The 22,575-nt window shown below is 47.3% G+C and overlaps 1 protein-coding gene across 1 annotated transcript; it reads left to right on the top strand.

The window, feature by feature from the left end:
• The first annotated feature begins 81 nt into the window (after nt 1–81).
• TM6SF2 (transmembrane 6 superfamily member 2) lies at nt 82–22,462 on the top strand. The gene is made up of 10 exons (XM_083594801.1): nt 82–346; nt 10,520–10,614; nt 10,813–10,910; nt 12,998–13,101; nt 13,443–13,525; nt 15,402–15,526; nt 17,083–17,184; nt 19,098–19,190; nt 20,129–20,248; nt 21,342–22,462. Exons 1-10 carry the CDS (start codon nt 258–260, stop codon nt 21,540–21,542), a joined length of 1,110 nt encoding a protein of 369 aa, XP_083450927.1. The 5' UTR covers nt 82–257; the 3' UTR covers nt 21,543–22,462.
• The last annotated feature ends 113 nt before the right edge of the window (nt 22,463–22,575 follow it).

The raw sequence follows: 22,575 nt of genomic DNA, 5'->3' as shown, positions 1-22,575 counted from the left end.
GCTGTGTCGCCCTTTTAAAAGGTGGGTCCCTGGGTCTTGTGCAAGGCAGTCTTTCTCCTTTGACCTTTGGACTGCCAAATAGTTCCCTTTTGCCTATGGGGTGGGCAGTGTGGGAAAGCGGCTGGCGAGGCGTCGCTGGAGCTGCGAGAGGAACGCCTGCGTGTCAGGCTGGCCAGCCGCCGCTTAACCCTCCAACTTGCTTCCCAGTGCGTTCCCACGACCTTGCACTCCCAGCCGGCTGAGCCATTTTTCTTACCATGAAACCGCATCCACTCTTACTAACCATCGCCTTGTTCCTCTTTGCCTTCCCCTTCTACATGATGGACGGCCTGTCTGTCCTGGACAAGTGAGTATCATGTGAAGGCGTCGTCGGGGGGGGGGGGGAGAGAAATAATAATAACCCTGACCATTTCTGGATCTCCTGCTCTCTCCGGTGATCACACTCACCTGGCCATCTGACCCAGGCCCTCTTGGGAACAGCCAAAGCAATCATGCAGGTAAAACATACATTCTGGGTCCTGCCAACATTTCTCCAATGAAAATGGGGACACCCTATTCCATACTGTCCAACATTTCTCCCATCTTTCTCAGCTCATTGGAAATTTCCCCCATCGGAGCATGGCTATTCAAAGGGACTGTGGGGTGACTCTGCTGATTTTATTTATTTATTGCTTTAAGAAAGGAATTCTTAGTTACATATTAAGGCCAAGGAGGTGGTTTGGGGGTTTGCAGGCCAATCTTGCAACTTGTCAAGAAGGCAATTTTAGTGCCATTTTGGGGCATTGTTTTACTGGACCGTCTACGCCACTGTTTTGCTTTATTAGTTGTTAAGGACCTAAGAAAAGCCTCCTGGATGAAACCAATGACCCATTGAGTCCAGCATCCTGTTTCCACAGATGCCACAATGGGAAACCTGAATGTGCAGAGCCAGGATTTATGTTGTGGGGGTGGGCAGGGCATCCTCTGCTTGGCTCTGTCCCCACCCTCTGCTTGGCTCTGTCTAGCCAATTCAGAATGAAATGTTTCAGCAGCAGTAGTTCCAAATTACTTTCTTTTGACTCCAAATGCTCAGAAAAATCCGTCAAAATCTTCTTTCATTTGAAAACTAGGAAGTCAAATAAAGAATTAACATCAGGGAGTACCTTTTATGCAGCTGGCGAGTATATTTTGCAAAATTACAAAGAGCACGCCTTTTTATATTGTTTTTAAAAAGGTTTATTGGATTTGCTGAAAACCTTTTCAGCACTTCCTTCTCAAATTCCTCCTTTTCCCCAACACAGTTTTTCTAGTAAGCACAGCCCAGGAGATGCTCTCTTGCCCTTGTCAACCTTAGCCAGGTCTTTGCTCTCCGCAAGGTACAGAATGACGTCTGCATGGCACAAGTGGTGCCTGGCAGAGCAAGAAAGATGCTGTAGTATCCTGAATTCTGATGTTCTGCAGAGAATAGCTTGCACATTGCAATGAAGGATGACATGATAATGCCGCCTGCAAAAAAGCAGGCACTGGCTTTTTCTAGGGAAATGCTCGCTAGGGAGGGAGATGGTGGCATCTCAGCAAGCATTTCAATTTCAAATATTCAGATTATTTCTACTTTTAGTTAAGCTTTTTTTAAAAAAAAAAAATTGCAAGCAGGATTTGAACCCAAGAGCCCTCTCCTGTCCTGAAGCAGCTGGAATCCAGAAGCATTGCTGCCTCTGACTTTGTTTAATCCTGTGGCAGGGAGTTCCACAGTTTAACCATGGGACACTTCTTCAATATTGCCATCTGGAGGAATGGGCATGCTTTATAGGGTAACAACCTCCCCTATTAATGCAGAGTGATTCCTGCAGCAGAGGGGGGTTGGGGGTCCGCTTCAACTCAACAATCCTATGGTTCTACCTGAGGATTGACAAACATAAGAGTTGGGGTGCAGATCCCCAGCATTTTCAGGTGCTGCTGGAAGTGTCCCCAGTCTGAAATCCCAGACCCTCCACGTGTCCTTATTTTCCAGGGACTGTCCCAGATTTACAGAAGCTGTCCTGGTTTTCGGATTTGATCTTGGAATGTCCCGCTTTTCCTTAAAGGTAAAGGACCCCTGAATATTAGGTCCAGTCATGGCTGACTCTGGGGTTGCGGTGCTCATCTCGCTTTATTGGGCGAGGGAGCCGGTGTACAGCTTCCGGGTCATGTGGCCAGCAGGACTAAGCCGCTTCTGGCGAACCAGAGCAGCTCACGGAAACGCCGTTTACCTTCCCGCCGGAGTGGTACCTATTTATCTACTTGCACGTTGAAGTGCTTTTGAACTGCTAGGTTGGCAGGAGCAGGGACCGAGCAACAGGAGCTCACCCCGTCGCGGGGATTCAAACTGCCAACCTTCTGATCGGCAAGCCCTAGGCTCTGTGGTTTAACCCACAGCACCACCTGCGTCCCCCGCTTTTCCTTAGGATGTCCCTATTTTCATCAGAGAAATATTGGAGGCTCTGGAGTTATGCGACCCCCAAGCCCAGGAGATAAGTAACTGTACAACCTTTAGAAGGCATCTGAAGGCAGTCCTGGACAGAGAAGATTTTTTTTTTTTTATGTTTAATGTTTTAATATTTATTGGAAGCCACCCAGAATGGCTGGGGCAACCCAGTCAGATGAGTGGGGTATAAATAATAAAATTATTGCTGTTATTATTAGTAGTAGTAAACAGGACATCCCTATTTTCATTGGAGAAATGTTGGAGGGCATGTAATCCTGGAGTTGCTGCTACAGGTCAGAGCAGGCGATGCACCTATTTAAAACTGCCATTTTCAGAAATATGTGGATGGGGAAGAGGCGTTTAGGGACAAAGCTGCAGCTCAGTGGTTGCAGCATCTGCCTTGCACAAAGAGAACCAGGTTCAGTCCAGTCCAGCTTCAGGAAGGGATGGAAAAGACTCCTTGCTTGAAACCCTGGAGAGCTTCTGCCAGTCAGTGCAGACATTACTGAGACAGATGAACCAACAGCCATAAAGGCAGCTTTCTTTGTTCCTGTTCAGTTTTGCCGGTTTATGAACAAATTCTGTATTACTTCCAACAAAACGTTCCCACTATTGTTGCATTGACCCTGTAATAAACAAAAATCTGCCCTTATTCCCCTATGGGGGACACAAGAGCCCTTATAGAGTCCTTTGTGGGTTCTCCATCAGTCAGAGAAAATAACAGAGGCCAACCAGAGAGTATTGAGAAGCAAATCAGCTCGTAAGCCTGATCTTTATTGATCTGTTGCAACAGGGTGCTCCCCTCACACGCAGGAAAGGAGGAGGACCCAGAACAAAGATGTGTCCACCCTTATATAGACATTTTAAATTGCCTGCCCTGGAGCTCAAGACCACCCCTCCATACATCATACATACATCACAGAAGGGGTGTAACCCAAGAACATCCCCCAATACATCATCCCTACATCACAGAAAAGGCGGTCTACAACAGAAATCTGAGTGCGTTGTTTACCTCCTGTCTGGCAGGTTACCTATTAATGCTTACTTGATTGGATACCCTGGGGAGCCTGGCCAGTCTTTTGTAATGACAAATACTTAGTTCCTGAGCCAGGTCACAGGCTCACCCTATTCCCACACAGACATACCCTTAAGACAGGATTTGTGAAGGAAAAGACAATGGGGAGGCTTTTTCATTTTCCTTGACCTTGCAGAGAAATATTTGAGGTCAATTTGGGAGGGACAAAATGGTTTCAGGACTTTTTCTGTGGGGTTTCAGACATGTGGTTTTTATATGCATTTATTAGAATCTCTATCTATCTATCTATCTATCTATCTATCTATCTATCTATCTATGGCCTTAAAATTTTTATTTCAACCTCTACGACTCCAATAGTCAGCAAATGGCATAACAACTTTTGGATGGGACTCCCTCCCCCATCATTTCTCACACCTATTTTTCTTTTTGATGCATGCATTAATATTCCATGCCGGATTTCTCACTCCTGTTTACAAAGCGGACAATTGCCCACTTACCCCTGTTTGGCTATCAGCTTTCTAGCAGCATAGAATCATAGAATTGTAGAGTTGGAAGGGACCTCCGAGGGTCATCTAGTCCAACCCCCTGCAGTGCAGGAATTTCAATGAAAGCATCCATGACAGATGGCCATCCAACCTCTGCCTAAAAACCTCCAAAGAAGGAGAGGCCACAAGCAGAGGATTAGCAGGTGAAGTTTGTGGAATATGCTGAATTAGCAAATTTAGCTAGTAAAATTAGAGTGAGATGAGTCAGTCTTAAAGGAGGATTGGAAAATGTTTGTAGATGATATTTTAAAAACCTCATTATAAATATGCTAAAATGCTAACAGGTTTGGAGTAAGGACAGTAGTCATCGAGATACTGAGAAAAAAGATACTGAGGAAAGAAGGCGTGGTATAATTACAATATGCAGCAGTAATAGAGAAATTGAGGAAATCATGGTGGGGAGTGAGGGAAGTTGATTTTTGGAAAATCAATTACAGTGGTACCTCAGGTTAAGAACTTAATTTGTTCTGTAGGGTCGTTCTTAACCTGAAACTGTTCTTAACCTGAGGTACCACTTTAGCTAATGGGGCCTCCCGCTGCCACCACCGGAGCGCGATTTCTGTTCTCATCCTGAAGCAAAGTTCTTAACCCGAGGTCCTATTTCTGGGTTAGCAGAGTCTGTAACCTGAAGCGTCTGTAACCTGAAGCATCTTTAACCCGAGGTACCACTGTAATTAAACAAACAAACGAACAACTGTCAAACTGCTGCAGAGAACATACCGGTATTTACTGCAGTTTTCCCCTACTATTTTAGTAAGGGTTATGTAGGGTCCATTCACAAAGACACACACACACACACATACCCTGCTTGGCCTGGTCTGGCAGCTGCAGGACTCATGTCCTAAAGGCTCTGCTGGCTGTCGCCTGATGCACTCTGGACAGGCGGCCGAACTTTGATCTTTTCCCTGCGCTATCTGGGAAACAGGGACCTGCTATCTGGCCCAGCAGCCTGGTGAATCATAGCTAGGCTTACCCTTGAGCGGGGATGGGCAGGTTGGCGACATGCAAGCAGCCTTCCTATTAGCCACATCAGCTAATAAATAGCTTGCAAGGTTGTTGTTTTTAAAGGAATAAATAGAAACCCCAAGTTCAGGTGCAGTCTATCTCTAAATATCCATTATATATATATATATATATATATATATATATATATATATATATATTCAAGTAGTATAAGTCATGGTAAAGGTAAAGTTGAAGGTGAAGGACCCCTGGACAGTTACCGGTAAGTCCAGTCAAACTTGACTATGGGGTTGCAGCACTCATCTCGCTTTACAGGCCAAGGGAGCCGGCATTTGTCCACAGACAGCTTTCCAGTCATGGGGCCAGCAGGACTAAACCGCTTCTGGCGCACCGTGACAAGTGCCAGAGCGCATGGAAACGCCATTTACCTTCCCGCCGGAGCGGTACCTATTTATCTACTTGCACTTTGACGTGCTTTCAAACTGCTAGGTTGGCAGGAGCAGGGACCGAGCAACGGGAGCTCACCCCGTCATTGCGGGGATTCGAACCGCCGACCTTATGATCGGCAAGTCCTAGGCTCTGTGGTTTAGACCCCAGCGCCACCGGCATCCTATAAGTAATGGAGGATAGTTCAGTCAGTAGAGCATGAGACTTTTTATCTCAGAGTTGTGGGTTAGAGCCCCACGTTGGGCAAAATATTCCTGCGTTGCCGGGGGTTGGACTAGATGACCCTCGGGGTCCCTTCCAACTCTGCAGTTCTACGATTCTATATACCACTCAATCACACACAAACAGAGAGAGAAATTGCATTTATATCCCACCCTTTCCACCCAGGAGCCCAGGGTGGCATATATGTATTTCACAGAATCATATAACTGTAGAGTTTCCTAAGGAAAAGTGGGACATTCCGGGATCAAATCAGAAACTGGGACGGCTTCTGTAAAGCCAGGACTGTCCTTGGAAAACAGGGGCACTTGAAGGGTCTGAAACTTCCTGGGTTCCATGTAATTCAGCCCTTTGTTCATGAGGACCAGAATCCTGCTCTCCTCTTCCAGGGAAGGGACCCTAATCCAAGCATGGAGTTTTATCGCTTGTGCATCTGCTGAAGGAGCCCTTTTAAAAAATCTGAACTGGGATAAATCTTCTTCCTCCGTGATCCACTTGTCCTCTGCTAGCTTCCACTGCAGGCAGCGATTGATCTGGAAAGACCCCCTGTGCAGCTCTGCGGATGCTGAGTGGCACTTTTTCTAGAGCCATATATATATAATCTGCTGCAAGGAGGTTTCTGAGTTTGGTCTGGATCTGCATTGCAGCTGTGTGGCTGATGCACAGTGGCTGCTTCTGAGCTGCCTCTCTCTCTCTCTCTCTCTCTCACACACACACACACACACACACAGAGAGAGAGAGAAAACCACCTTTCAATTTGCAGCTCAGGGGCTGTCCCTACCCCTTACCAGCTGACATCTGCAGGTGCTGGAGCTGCAGGTTTGCAGAGGAAAAGGGTTTTTTGTGTGACCTGAATGTCAGTTCGGGTTTCGGACCAGGGTTGCAGCAGAACAGCTCCTGTGCATGCAGAAGGTTGCAGACTTGATCTCCAGCCTTGATCTGCACACAGACTTACTGCTTGGAAGCCTGGAAAGCTATGGCCCTTCCTCAAACCCAAAGTGAGGTTCTAGTCCTCAGGGTTTGGAATAAAGAGCCAAAATGATACCCTCTAACATTCCTCAGATGAAAGTGGGGGTGCTTCCCTCTCCCTGCGCAACTGACCCTCCTCGCCCCGCCAGGTTTTGTTGTTCCCCACCCCACAGAGCACTCCCTACCAGAAGGAAGGTGCTCTATTAGGACACACAGCACACAACCTCCACCCTCCTGAGAAAAGCCCTTAATCCCAGTTTTATTTTATTTTATTTTTCAGTAGGTTGCCAAAAAGAAAAGCACAAACCAATGAATAAATTTTATAAAAGGGCAAGATTAGATGTGGACTCACAAAGCATTTTCATGGCCTCCAACATTTCTCCGATGAAAATAGGGAAATCCTATATAATACTACAGTGTATTATATAGTGGTACCTCGGTTTAAGTACTTAATTTGTTCCGGAGGTCCGTTCTTAACCTGAACCACCACTTTAGCTAATGGGGCCTCCTGCTAGACTTCCGGTCAGCGCCAGCAACTGTAATGGCGGATTTCCTCCGATCTCCGGAGGAAATCTGCTTCGTGGAGTCAGGGTTCTACCGCTACGGCGAAGCGGGGACCCAAAAAAATCACAGGCGGGGAAGCCTGTGAACTGAAGGCTTGGCGGGCTCCATTTGCGTCCCCCCCCCCGCTGCAAAGGAGCCTTTTTAAAGGCTCCGGAACATACCGGGGGTGAGCGGCGCGGAGCTGAGAGCTGTCTACCCGTCTCCGCGAAGCGAAGCCGCATGCCATGGTTGGAGAGCGCTGACTTCTTCCTTTGAAATTTGGACTAAAAGTAACAACCCGTGAGTATTACGGAAATTGGATATTAAAAATCCCCTTTTTTGATTCGGCACGAGCGGGGAAGGCGCAAAGAGGAAGTCCGTCTCCCCCTCTTGTAAACATTTTAAAGCAAGGACTAGATAACTAAGGTTGAAAAGAACATCTTCTTCGTGAGAAGTCAAAAGTAACTAGAATCATAGAATCATAGAATCATAGAATCATAGAGTTGGAAGAGACCACAAGGGCCATCGAGTCCAACCCCCTGCCAAGCAGGAAACACCATCAGAGCACTCCTGACATATGGTTGTCAAGCCTCTGCTTAAAGACCTCCAAAGCAGGAGACTCCACCACACTCCTTGGCAGCAAATTCCACTGTCGAACAGCTCTTACTGTCAGGAAGTTCTTCCTAATGTTTAGGTGGAATCTTCTTTCTTGTAGTTTGGATCCATTGCTCCGTGTCCGCTTCTCTGGAGCAGCAGAAAACAACCTTTCTCCCTCCTCTATGTGACATCCTTTTATATATTTGAACATGGCTATCATATCACCCCTTAATCTCCTCTTCTCCAGGCTAAACATGCCCAGCTCCCTTAGCCGTTCCTCATAAGGCATCGTTTCCAGGCCTTTGACCATTTTGGTTGCCCTCCTCTGGACACGTTCCAGTTTGTCAATGTCCTTCTTGAACTGTGGTGCCCAGAACTGGACACAGTACTCCAGGTGAGGTCTGACCAGAGCAGAATACAGTGGCACTATTACTTCCCTTGATCTAGATGCTATACTCCTATTGATGCAGCCCAGAATTGCATTGGCTTTTTTAGCTGCCGCGTCACACTGTTGGCTCATGTCAAGTTTGTGGTCAACCAAGACTCCTAGATCCTTTTCACATGTAGTGCTCTCAAGCCAGGTGTCACCCATCTTGTATTTGTGCCTCTCATTTTTTTTGCCCAAGTGCAATACTTTACATTTCTCCCTGTTAAAATTCATCTTGTTTGTTTTGGCGTGAACTAATTTCACGTTTTGGCAGTATAAGTGAATGTGCTGGAGGATAAGAGTTAATTCTGAAAGTGGATTGTTACCCCTCCCCCAGGACCCGGGAGCGATCCGCGAGGGAGCCTGTTGGAGAGATTTAAAAGACTTTGACAGCTGTCAAACTAGCTGTCAAAGCTGAGAGGGAAAAAAAAGAGAGAGAGCTTTGTTTCTATTGCCTCGGCTGGTCATATTTGTTACATTTAGGTAACAAATTGTCGAAAATCAAGGAAAATAAAGGACTTTTGGATTTACAACTGGAAGGAACACTAAGTAACCAGTACTCCCCTAGAGGGGGCTCTGGGACATTACAGAATGGCTGTAAGTGGAAAAATACAGACTGCACTTGAGAAGATCTTTCGTAGCCTGGGAAAACTTCGTGAACAAAGCACTGTTTTGGCTAAAAATGTTACAATATTGAATGAAAAAGCAAACAAATTGGAAGGGACTTGACTCAAGTCTCTGTACCAGAACAAAAAGACTGTGCCCTTGAACTAAAAACTCTTGCAGCTGAACAAGAAAAGGAATTTGAGAAATTTGAAGAAGCTACACATGACAATTTAGAGGGAAAAGAAGGAGGAGCTATAATGCAGCAGAGGATTAAAGAAAGAAGCAAAAAACAAGATTTGGATTACAATCACAAATATGGAGACCTGGCAGGCCAAAGGCCTGTAAAGATGGATTTAAAGGAAAAGACAAATCTGATCAAAGTGGAAGCAGGAGTCTTTGGGACATTTGGACTTAAAAGAAGTAAAAAACAAGATTTGGATTACAATTTTAAATATGGAGGCCTGGCAGGAAGAAGTATGGACCTTATGGGGACAGAGCTTCTCCGAGATTTGGCGTTTAACATAAAGGACTATCAAAAAAACCAGCAGAGAGGAAAGGAGAGAGACTTAAGGGCCTCGGATGTGAGATCACCAGGCTGATACCAGATGGATTGATGGACATTGGTTGGAGATTGAAACCGGGAAAAGCGGGGAGTGGGGTTTTGGGTATCCAAAGGCGGTACAAATATATTCTCTTTTTTTTTTCTTGTAAATAATTTGTTTTGCTATTCTAGATTAAAATGGGGAAATCGTGAAATGGAATTGGGGTTGACTTTAGAAAAAGGTATTAAGAATAAGATTTGATGTATCAAGATTGAGATTTATGTTAAAATTGGTTAAACAAAAAGGATTTAAATATAATAAGGTAAAATTTGGGGATAGGAACTTGTTGAATTAAAAATTGAATTGGAATACAAGAAGGGGAGATGTGGGGAAGTCAAGGAAAAATGTTATTGAAAGGTATATGTTTGTTTCTGGGTTTTTTTCCTTTTTTTGTGTGTGTTTTGTTTTTCTTTAAATTTTTTGAAAACTTCAATAAATATTTTATAAAAAAATAATAATAATGGGGCCTCCTGCTGCTGCTGCCGGAGCCCAATTTCTGTTATCCTCAAGCAAAGTTCTTAACCTGAAGCACTATTTCTGGGTTAGTGGAGTGTGTAACCTGAATCATATGTAACCTGAAGCATATGTAACCCGAGATACCACTGTACTACTACTACTAATTATTATTATTATTATTAATAATAATAATAATAATAATAATAATAATAATAGTTTATTACCTTTAGAAGACATCTGAAGGCAGCCCCATATAGGGAAGCTGTCTTAATGTTTAATGTTTTATTTTTGTTTTTCTATATGCTGCAAGCTGCCCAGAGTGGTTGGAGCAACCCAGGCAGGTGGGTGGGGTATAAAAATTGTTGTTGTTGTTAAAGAGGCCACCTCCATCCCTAGAGAAATGTTGGAGGGTATGCTGTCGATGTCTCCTAGCCGGGACGGATGTGCTCAGCCTCCCCGCAGCTGTTGGCAGCATACTTCCGAATCGAGGCCAGGATGCTAGACTAGGGGGGCCCTGTGGGCTTGATCCAGCAGGATGACTCTTACGTTAAAGTAGCAGGATGTCTGGGCATATGAAGAAATGGTCCAGCCACGAAAAACCAAACGTGTTGCTTCTTTTTCATTGTTTTTAACTTTGGATCCCTCCTTGTTTTCTCCTCCTTGCAGCCCCTCGGCCATCGCAGTGACTGCCTTTGGGATCCTCTTATTCCTGTTTGCTCTGGTTTACTCCGCAAGTGACTCTGAGGATGCCCTCATCTATGGTAAGTCTCTTGTCTCTCTTTGGACATTTTCATGCCTGCCCCTCCCTCCTCCCCCTGCTTCTCTTTCTCTCTCTGTGTGTTTAATGTATGTGTGTAAACAGCTGACCACCTTTTCAAAAAAAATGTCGCTATCCCTCATGAAACTCAAAAGTGCATTCAGTGGAAAACACAAATATTTATTTCCCCATATCCCTGCAGTGTTCGTGGCACTTTCCTTCGTGTCGGGAATCAGCGCCGTCATTGTTCTGGAAGAAGATGGCTACATAAGCAACTTCCTGGAAGGCTACACGAGACAGGCAAGTCCTCGCAGGCAGGAGTGCAACCGGGAGGGCGTGGAGGGTGTGCAACCCAAATCAGACGCTTCAAACCTTTGTCTGAGCGGTGGGTGGTTTTATCACATAAAACCTTTCAGCCAGGTTTCCTTTCAGCCAGGCCCCTGGAGACACAAGACCTTTTGTGAGAAGGGGGTACATCTGTACCTTTCTACAGCTTGGGCATAGGTAGTGACGCCATTAACAGCCGGTGCTCAAAATTAGCTAGGCACTCTTTGCACCTACTGGCCACTTGTGACCAAGTGAGGATGCCCGGGCGCCTGATGTCTTCACCATCTGGAGGTGCATGCCTGGGAATCATTGGATCCGGACTGCTTGTGCCAATAATAATAATTTATTATTTGTACCCTGCCCATCTGGTTGGGTTTCCCCAGCCACTCTGGGCAGCTTCCAACAAAATATTAAAATATAGTAGTCTGTCAAACATTAAAAGCTTCCCGATACAGGGCTGCCTTTAGATGTCTTCTAAAAGTTTGGTAGTTATTTTTCTCTTTGACATCTGGTGGGAGAGCGTTCCACAGGGCGGGTGCCACCACCGAGAAGGCCCTGTGCCTGTTTCCCTGTAACTTGGCTTCTTGCAGGGAGGGAACCACCAGAAGGCCCTTGGCACTGGACCTCAGTGTCCGGGCTGAACGATGGAGGTGGAGACGCTCCTTCTAGTATACTGGGCCAAGGCCGTTTAGGGCTTTAAAGGTCAGCACCAACACTTTGAATTTTGCTCGGAAACGTACTGGGAGCCAATGTAGGTTTTTCATGTAGCAACACATCCTGTAGAATTCTCTTCATTATGTTTTACTTGCACAGTCAGAATGAATTTCTGGAAACAAACTGCTTTTTCTGCGCAGCCTGAGCAGGAGCAGGGAACAGTGTTATAGTTGATTGTTGTTGCTTGTCTTCGCTTACCCCACCCTGCCAGGAACTACAAGGTTTACTCCCAACATAAGTCTTGCCAGGATTCAGCAGATACAGTGACGAAAATCAGGCAGGCAATAAACTTTACAAATATCCATAGCCCAGTTCAAAATGGAGATTGCTCTCTGGAGGAGAGCAAACATATGTCATCCGCCATCGCTGGTAGGAAAAAGAGAGTGTATAGTGACAGGAAGGAAGAGACAGGGATCAACAAATTGTCTTTTTCTCGCCACCAAGTTTGGGGGTATGACATTATAGAGTTCCCTCCATGCAGGTTCTGAAACTCCATTTGTGACTGTCTATGCATTTGTGATTTTGTCTGCACATCCTCCAGCACAAATGTTCGTTCCCATAGCAGGGGTGGGGTGTCTCCAGATGTCATTGGACTACAGCTCCCATCACCAACAACCCGGCATGGCCAGGGAGGATGAGAGCAGAAGTCCAGCAATACCCAGAGGGCCATTTGCTTACCCCTTCTCTGCCCTATGGCAACAAATCACAGGTACTTGGCCCAGCTATTTTACATAGCAAAGCTGAGCATGGTGCATTGGACCACTGAATAAGCATCTCTTCTATTCTCCGGACCCCAAGCCCACATCCATAGAGTCGCTGCTTCGGAAATGTGCCATGAGGCCATTCGGTCCACCCCCAACCCTTTAGCAACCCCTTCGCTCAGGGAGGACTCATCTCTCAGCAGCAGAGCACCTGGTCACAGGCATCCCCAGGAAAGTCTTGGAACTCCAGAGTGCTAGGGCCCTCCGCTTTAAAAAAGGTAAGATTCTAGTCCTCAGCATTTTGAATAAAGAACCAATTCAAATAGGCAGCTACCTCGAGTCAAGTCAGATCATTGATCCATCCAGCTTAGTGCTGTATACACTGGCTGGCAGCATCTCTTCAGGTTTTCAGATGGGGATTTAGGTACCATTTCCTCAGCCACAGCTGGAAATGTCAGGAACTAACCTGTTCGTGTGTGTGTGTGTGTGTGTGTGTGTGTGTGCGTGTGTGTGTCATGCAAAAGCTGCTTTTTGGCCACAGAGTCACAACTTTTAATTTCTGGGGGACGTGCAGACGTTGAAATGGATGGTTGAATGGGACGGGTCTCTGGCCGTGACTGACGTCTTGGTTTCTGGTTCCTATAGGGTGAGCCATACCTAAGCACAGCTCACGGTATGATGAACTGCTATTGGGCTGCCATCACCCACTTCGCCCTCCAGCTGGCCATGATTGCAGCCATCACTCAAAGGTGAGACGGGTCTGTTGTCATAAACTTGTAGAGCTGGAAGGAATATCAAGGGTCATCTGTTTAAAAACCTCCAACAAAAGAGAGTCCAGAGGTCGTCCGTTCTGCTGGGGATTTTGCAGAACCTTTGTAAAGGTGCCAGGCAGAAATCCAACTGGTAGTGCTTTGTGGACTCCCTGGGTTTTTACAGGTCCTGGAGCTGTTTGGAGACATAAAATCTCTCTCTGGGACGGGGGGGGGGGGAGGATTTTTCAGGCCTGGAGTGAGGAGTGGGGGAATAGACCCCAGTTATATTTGGTGGGGCTGAGTAGGCAAGCTGTGCTGACTCTTTGTTTGCTCTCCAGGAAGAGTTACCGGAACCTTGGGCTCTACTGGGTCGGATCCCTCACCATGAACTTTGTCGTCTACCTGCTGGGGAATGTGGTTGGTGAGTTGCTTGCCATAATCTTCCCTTTCGAATGAAAAATGGGAAGAGCAGGAGTTTGGTTCTCCTTCTCTCAGCTTTGGCTGAGATTTCGGCACTGCAGGGGGTTGGACTAGATGACCCTTGGGTCCCTTCCAACTATACTATGCTTCTTTTAGGGATTTGCCCAGACTGCTGGGTGGGATTTCTGACACACCGCAACAAGCTGCCTTTCTTCTGAACCAGACCACGTGGTCCACCCAAACCAGTATTGTCCACACGGACTGGCAGCAGCAGCTCGCCAGGGGTTCAGGCAGAGAGTACCTTTCTTTCCCAGTCCTTCTGTGTGCAAAGCAGGTTCTCTACCTCTGAGCGACTGCCCTTTCATTTCATGGAAAAATAAACCAAGAGTCTAGTCCTCATGGTCTTGAATGAAGGACTAGTTTCAACAGAAAGCTGCCTTATAATGAGACAGACCGCTGGCCCATCTAGCAAAGTATTGCCAACACGGGCTGGCAGCAACAGCTCTCTGAGGCTCAAGAGAGGGAGCCTTTCCACAGCTCTCCCTGGAAAGGCCGGGGGTGGGACCCGGGACCTGTTGCATTCCTGGGGCTTGGACTAGATGACCCTGGGGTCCCTTCCAGCTCTGTGATTCTATGCATGCAAAGCAGGTGCTCTGTTCATTGAGCTAAAGCCTGAGATTGGTGGCGCAGGGCCTGGAGGTTTCCTAAGGCGGCCACCTCTCTCTCTCTCTCTCTCTCTCTCTCTCTCTCTCTTCTCTCTCTCTCTCTCTTTTAAAGATACATGCATGTTCTTAATAATAATTTGGTATTCGTTTTTTTACAAAATGGTCAAGAAGGCAGTTTCTGCAGAGGGGCAGATGGGGCTCGTCCACCTGGGAAGGGGGCCCATTTAGAAGAAGGAAAACTTCTGTTGCTCTGCTTTCCTTTGGACCCCCTCAGTGAGGCCAAGAGGGGGGTCTTGTCATCTTGGCAGCCCAGGACCCCCAGACACACGGCCCAGGCTTGCGCCCCCGGGGAGGTCACTTGGGTGCTGCTAGCGCAGGAAACTCATCCATTCCCTCCGCCCAGGCAAGGGCTGCAGAGGTTTGGAGTCCTGCAATCGCTGGGATGTGGGGGGCAGATGATTCCACCATCCATGTTCTAATAAGTCCCCCAGCAGAACTGGGTTGACTGGTGTCCCCAAGATTTAACTTTGTGGCTTAGGGCCCTTGTATTTACGGGACCGCCTCTCCAGGTCTGCCCTGCAGAGGACCTTAAGGTCCATGAATAACCATAGTTTAGAGGTCAGGTCCATGAATAACCATAGTTTAGAGGTCCCAGGCCCTGAGGAAGTCAGACTATCCTCCACCAGGGCCAGGGCCTTCTCAGTGATGGCTCCGACCTGGTGGAATGCTCTGTCCCAGGAGACCAGGGCCCTGCAGGATTTAACCTCCTTACATTGGGCCTGTAAAACAGAGCTATTCCGCCTGGCCTGTAATTTGAATTCTGCCTGATCTTTTATTTCCCTTCTCTTCCCTCCCCTTTTATGAAGATCACCTGCTCTGAGACCCCACAGCTAATTCTCCCCTGGCCTCCTCGCTGGCCCAAATAGGACCAATTCAGCCAGCTAGCCCTGGGGATTATCTAATGCTTATTAGATGGATTTCCCCTAAATTGATTTCTGAACTTTGAATTTTATTGTTATTCATGTTTTTATACTGTATTTTATGCTGCTTTTACAATTAAGTGTTTTAAATTTGTTGTTAGCTGCCCTGAGCCCGGCTTTTGAACCGGGACGGGTGGGGTATAAATAAAAAATTATTATTATTATTATTATTATTATTATTATTATTATTATTAACTTGTGGGTGGACTGAGACCAATCCTTGCTTTCCCAGGGAAATACGGTTCTGAGATCCGTCCGGACTTCTTCCTCAACATCCCTTTGCTCCTCGCCCTCATCTGGGCTGCCTCCAGGATCTTTGCCCAGCCCAAGACGTTGCCCCTCGAGACGGCCGATAAGGTAACGGAAGAAATCACCTTCTAAGCCAAAGCATCCTGTCTCTGACAGCTAGAAACCCCCCAGCCCAGGAAGGCCCCAGAGGCACCAACGTTCTCTTCCCTCCAGCATTTGGTAGGAGGTAGACTGCCCTTTTGAGTGGAGGTTCTTCTTAGCTGCCCTAAACCACTGTCAGAAGAGCCTTCTTGGATCAGAGCAAAGGTCTGCCCGGTCCAGAATCTTGTTCCCAATTGACCTCCCCAGTGGTTCCTCTCTAGCCACCGGCTTTCTTTCTTTCTTTTTTAATCACACATCAGGAGATTTAAGTACCGCTTTCAGCAGGGATAGCTCAGTTGGTTAGAGCATGGGGTGCCGATAACACAAAATTTGCAAGTTCAGTCCCCATATGATTCTATGATTTTATGGTGGGCAAAGCAATCTACGGTCAGAATAAAACAATAATGTTATCAGAAACACACACACACCCTGCAAAAAAAACCCACAACAGCGATGGAAAGCATTTGAAAATAAGAATAACTAAAGCCAACTATCAGTTTAAAAGGAAACATGTTGAGACATCTGGATAGGCTAGCCTAAATGAAAAACAGGAAAAAAAGCTTTTAGCAGGAGCCAATCAGCCAGGAGTCCCAAAGTTCGGTGCAGTCACACCCAAATGATCGCGGTCACCCTGTGACAGTGGCAGTTCTGCAGATTGCAGCGGCTGAAGGAGCCTGCATGATGTGAGGTGATGTCATAGGTGACCTCATTTTCCATCAGCAAAACAACCACTTTCCGCAAGTGGTTAAGGGTTTTTATTTGCTTATTTCAAGTTGGCCTGGTAGCCAATTGTCAACCAATGCAGATTTCTGAGCACAGAAGTGACACACAGATGGCGTCTCACTCCCGTCAGCAATTTTGATGCAGCATTCTGCATCAACTGTGGGTTCCAGCTCAAGCGCTAGGAAATTACTATTACTATTACTATTGTTATTAATATTATTAATATTATTAATATTATTAATATTATTAATATTCTCCACCCATCTGGCCGGGTTTCCCCAGCCACTCTGGGCGGCTTCCAGCACATATAAAAACATAACAAGATGTCAAACATAAAAAACTTCCTGAAACAGAAAAGCCCCACATGTGGGGCGAGATAGACTTCGAATGTCCGCAGAAGATACAGTCAGTTACTACGGCAACTGTGTGTCCCGTAGGTTTATCTAAGGGCCTATAAGGAACTGCCTTGGTGCCTCAGACTGTCCAGCGCAGTGTCCTGTTTCCGACAGAGGACAGCAAATTTCCCAGAGCCGCTCAGACCTCCACGCCTGAGTTTCAGAACCCCTAATAATAATAATAATAATAATAATAATAATAATAATAATTTTATTATTTATACCCCGCTCATCTGGCTGGGTTGCCCCAGCTACTCCTGGTTTATAAACTCATGCCACACATATCAAACACATCATCAACTCAAGACCCGCAGGGGGTTGGACTAGATGGCCCCTGGGGTCCCTTCCAGCTCAACAGTTCTATAATTCTGTCAGCTTACTTTCCTTTTTTCTCCTTTGGGGAAGGTTTCGGAAGAGCAGCACAAAAGCCTCCTGCAGCGCCCGCTGGACTTGGTCCTGGTGGGCTTCTTCCTTTTTGACATCAGCTTCACTCTGTTCCGGGGACTGGTGAGCATATGGTTATCTTCCGGAGGCAGCATTGCTCAGTGGTTAGAGTATCTGCTTTGCAGGCAGAATGTCCCAGTTTGGTCCCCTCCAGGTAGGGGGTGGGGGTGGAGGGTGCAATTCCCTGCTTGGAAACCTGGAGACCCGCTGCCAGGTCAGTGAGACAGATGCCCAAACAGAATTCATGAGGACTAGAACCATCTTTTTTAAAAAAATCATTTTTTTTTGCCAAATATATTTCATAAAATTTCCAGAAATTTCACATGTGCATTCCAATACAGAATAGATTCTTCTGTTGCTTGGTCAAGGTCCCCTCCCATTTTCCAGGGTGTTTTTTATTTCTCCCCCTGTCTTCCCTCCCTTGCATTATGACAATAATTCAATAATCTCTCATTCGTTCTGTTACTCATAGTTCAAATCCTGCTTGTGAATTCATCATACGATCATATTTCTTTAAATAGTCCGAAAAAGGCTTCTGTTCTTCCATAAAGCAATCATCGTCAAGTTCTCTCCTTTTAGCTCTTAGCTTTGCTGATTCAGCACAGCCCATCACTTCACTAATCCTTCTTCTTCTTTCCATTTTTATGCATAGAGAAAATATGCTGCTGTTGACATACATAAACAGCGTAAGCTTCTGTCCCTATAATCCCTAGGAGAAGAGCTTGATTTTTGAAAATATATAATCACTTTAAACATCTCTTTTATCTCATCACATATCATTTCCCCAAATTTACTTGCTTTATAAAACAAAGCAAAACCCAAATCTTTATCAGTTCTGCTGTTTCATTGTCGTCCCCCCTACTGTGGCACAACTTTGACAGGTTTGTGGGGTCGGTGGGCAACCCACCTGACAATTGCCCATCGTTGTAGCCATAGGCTGGTGCAGTGGCGTAGCGTGGGGGTGCAGGGGGGGCCAGCCGCACTGGGCGCAACATCTGGGGGTTAGGGCAAATCCACGGGTTAGGGGGCGCAAATCCACAGGTTAGGGGGCGCAAATCCACGGGTTAGGGGGCGCAAATTACTTGCCTTGCCCCGGGTGCTGACAACCCACGCTACGCCACTGGGCTGGTGGGTGGCCTCTCCTGTGGCAGCCAGCCAGGAGTTAGGTGCTTGGGAGTCATAGCGCATGGGGCTTCGTTGGCTGGCCGCTGGCTGAGTGACCAAGTTCCCCACGAGAAGCTGGCTCTCTCTACCTTGTGCCAACTTCGTCCCCCCAGTAAAATATTTGAGGGGGCTGGGACCTTCCATAGTTAATGCACACTGCCATTCAAATGGTGCCCATGCACCGCAACATGTGATTGATTATGTGGGGGTGCACCTCAACATTTTATCCAAGCTGGCACCCCTGCCCTAATGTGCCATACGTAAGACAGGTGGGTGTAGCTTTAGAGGGGGAGAAATGTCCTTGTGGTCCAAACTGGGACCCATGCTAGGCCAGATTTGGCCTGGGGGCCAGAGGCTGCCCACCCCTCCTCCCATTAGGTAAAGGTACCCCTGACTGTTAGGTCCAGTCGCGGACGACTCTGGGGTTGCGCGCTCATCTTGTTCCAAGGGAGCTGGCGTTTGTCCGCAGACAGCTTCTGGGTCATGTGGCCAGCAGGACTAAGCCGCTTCTGGTGAACCAGAGCAGCGCACGGAAACACCATTTACCTTCCCGCTGGAGCGGTTCCTATTTATCTACTTGCACTTTGACGTGCTTTCGAACTGCTAGGTTGGAAGGAGCAGGGACCAAGCAACGGAAGCTCACCCCGTCGCAGGGATTCAAACCGCCGACCTTCTGATCGGCAAGTCCTAGACTCTGTGGTTTAACCCACAGCGCCACCCGCGTCCTTCCATTAGCTGCTCCTAATTTCTCCTGATAAAAAGCCCCACCAAAATCCGCCCCCCCATCCTTTTTGATCTGCTCTTGCCTCCAGGTCGTTCTGGACTGCAAGGCGGACGTCTGCTTTGACTACATCAACCAGCAGGAGCCGTACCTGCGCGACCCGGTGGCTTATCCCAAAATCCAGGTGAGCAGAGCCTCTTGTTCTTTTGCGGGGGGGGGGGGGGAGCGTCCGTGGAGAGAGAAAGGTTTTCCTCCCTCTCTTGTAGTGCAAGAATTCACCAAAGCCCATACTCTCCGACATTTCTCCGATGAAAATAGGGACGTCCTAAGGGGAAGCAGGACATTCTGGGATCAAATCACAAATTTCTTGTGGAAGAAATTGGGACCCATACGTGGCCAGCTGTTAGTCCTGAGCCCTGCTTTGATCCATTGCACACCTCAATCTGCCACAAATTAGACTACGTCACTGAGTGAAAGGAAGTGGGGGCTGCTCCCAGGCAACTTTGAAACTTTGTCCCTTCCTGGGGCAGCCAGACTGGCTCCCTCCTCACTGTCCTTCCACCAGCAGGCAAAGGCCTTTCTATTCCCGCAGGTCTGTGTTTAAAGGAAAGGGCTTTTTGATAGCACTGTTTTTATTATGTGCATTTTATGATTTAAAAAAATAAATGTTGGAGTTTAATTACATTTGACTCTTTTACATGTTTTAAGCTTTCTGTATTTTTATCTGTGGCTGTTTTAATTTGTGCAAGCCGTCCTGGCTGCAGGAAAGGCGGGATAGGAATAAGTAGAAATATAACAACAACAACAATGGATAGCTCAGTCGGTTGGAGCTGGGCGCTGATAACACACCAAGGTTGCAGCTTTGATCCCCGAAGGGACAGCTGCCTGTTCCTGCACTGCAGTGGGTTGGACTAGATGATCCTCAGGGTCCCTTCTAACTCTGATTCTATGATTCCAACAACAAGCCTTTGCAAGCACACTGTTTCTCATTAAAAAACCAAAAAAACTTGGCCTGCTTTTTGTCCTTGTGTCTCAAAGGCAGTCAAGAGTTTCTGTGGTCGCCTTGAGATTTGACCGAACTCTGCTCTGCCTCCTAACTCTCCTGCCCGCCCTTCTTCCCAGATGCTCGTCTTCCTGTTCTACGGCCTGCCATATTTCTGCCTCTGCCTTTACGGCTTGCTCACCCCGGGAGGCTCATGGATGCCCGACTGGGCCCTGATCTCCGCTGGCGCTGTTGCCCAGGTAACGTGGACATGTATGGACTGCAGCAGGGGCTAAGGAGCTTTCTTCTGCTTTGTCACAGGACACCAGTTCCAATTCTGGGATTTCCACAGGGTATTCTAAGCTGAGGGAGGCGAGGGCCAAATTCCGTTCTGGGCAGCTTTGCGGGGGCCACATCCCAATGGTGGGCGGGGCCATGACCAAATGTGGGCGGAGCAACACAGGCCAGGTTTCTCTGTGCAGAGCAGGCTGGTTCCCAGACCGCCTTCCACACAGCCCTCTCCACCCTCCTTCCTGGCATGCTCAGATTTCATGGACACACCGGTGAAAATGTTCAAGGAGGGTGGGAAACAGGGCTGGTAAGTGTGGCTTGAGAGAGTGGGTGTGGCTTAATAGAGTCTGGTGGAATCTACACACATATAAAAAACCCCTGTGAAAATGCTTTTTAAAAATTGTTTTGAGAAATATGCTAAATTTGCTGTAGCTCACCATCGCCATCTAGTGTCACATTTGAATACTGCACTTTAAAAAATGTAAAGGACCCCTGATAGTTAAGTCCAGTCATGACTAAGACTCTGGGGTTGCGGAGCTCATCTCGTTTTACTGGCCGAGGGAGCCGACATTTTGTTTGCAGACAGTTTTTCTGGGTCATGTGGCCAGCATGACTAAGCAGCTTCTGGCGAAACCAGAGCAGCGCACGGAAACGCCATTTACCTTCCCGCTGGAGCGGTACCTATTTATCTACTTGCACTTTTGACGTGCTTTCGAACTGCTAGGTTGGCAGGAGCAAGGACCGAGCAACGGGAGCTCACCCCGTCGCGGGGATTCGAACCGCCAACCTTCTGCTCGGCAAGACCTAGGCTCAGTGGTTTAGCCACCCACTTTACTTCACACTTAAAACGTTTTATTTGCAGCTGTATAGCTGAGTCCTGTGTGTGGTTTGTGGAGTGGGGTGTGGCTTAAGAGAGAGGGTGTGGCTTGGGGAGGGGGTGGGACCTGCCTTCAGATGTCTTCTAAAGATTGCCTAGTGACTTATCCCTACCCTCCAACATTTCTCTGGTGAAGATAAGGACATCCTAACAGCCCCCCTCTCTCTGTCTGTTCCTCCTTCCAGGCCCAGTTCTCTCACATTGGCTCTTCGCTCCACCAGCACACCCCATTTCCTTACCGCACCCCCGAAAGTGCCTGGTGGCTGGTCACCCTTTTCAACCTTGCCTACGCCGTGGGGCCTCACCTTTTGGTGTACCGCTGCCTTCGCAATCCGGCCTTCTTCTCCCCGGTGGTCTCGCAAGACGACATCAAGAAGAAGCAATGAGGCAGAGGAGCAGGGGGTCGCCTCCCTCCACTGTCCGGCCGCAAACCAGATCGCATTGTGCAAAGCCAAAAAACCAACAACCCTGCTCACCAGTTTGCCTCTGGGTTTTTGTTTTTTAGTATCTCTGTGGCTTCAGGTCCACTCAGGGGTTCTCCTGAAGCTCCCAGCAGCAGCTGCCTTGTCTACTCAGTGCTAGCACACTTCACAGAATTGTCAAGATGGAAGGGACCTCTGAGGGCCATCTAGTCCAACCCCCTGCAATGCAGGAATCTCAGCTGAAGGATCCCTGGCAGACAGCCACCCAACCTCCAAGGAAAGAGACTCCATCACCTCCCATTCCACTGTTGAACAGCTCTTGCCATCAGAAAGTTGGAGTCCTCCTTCTTACTGTTTGAATCCGCTGGTTCGGGTCCTGCCCAGATTAGCCAGCCAGGGCACCACAGTCAGCAAACATCGCCAGGTGTCTGGACAGAAAGGAGATGAGCCACTCTCTCAAATTTCAGCTGTAGACTGCCTCTTTCTGTGGCACTTGTGTGATGCTCTTGGGTGGTCTTTGGCTAAGGGGTTGGGCAGTTTCTAAAATCTTTAAAAGCTCTTATGCGCCCTTGTTCTGCGCCCTCACCTCCTTGCAAGGTGGGAGACAGGGAAAATAAAGATCTTCCTTGCTTTCCTTTTCCTGTTCCTGCCTCCACTCACTTTCCTCTGACGGAGAACAGATTTAGGGGGACACTGGATCCCTTGATGGAGAGATGGGCTGTAAAAACCAACCCTGATTTTTTCTAGAACAATGTTGACTTGTAAACGAAAGGTGCTGTTGCACAAGATAGAAGTGGAAACCTAGAATTGGAACGGACATGGGGACACTCACATATGTCATTGTTTACAAAATAAAAACATTTATAGATGGTTTTCGAACTGCTTGCTTCTTGTTCAGTGTGTGTTTGTGTCTCCTCACCCCCCCCAAAAAATATTCTTGAGGTTTCCAGTGTCCCCAAACCACTGTGGCATTCTTTTAACTTGATGCCTTTGAAAT

This window comes from Podarcis filfolensis (assembly GCF_964270895.1).
Source record: "Podarcis filfolensis genome assembly, chromosome: 18".
Lineage (NCBI taxonomy): Eukaryota > Metazoa > Chordata > Lepidosauria > Squamata > Lacertidae > Podarcis > Podarcis filfolensis.
The sequence above is the reverse complement of the archived record's forward strand: the minus strand, read 5'-3'. Positions and strand labels throughout refer to the sequence as shown.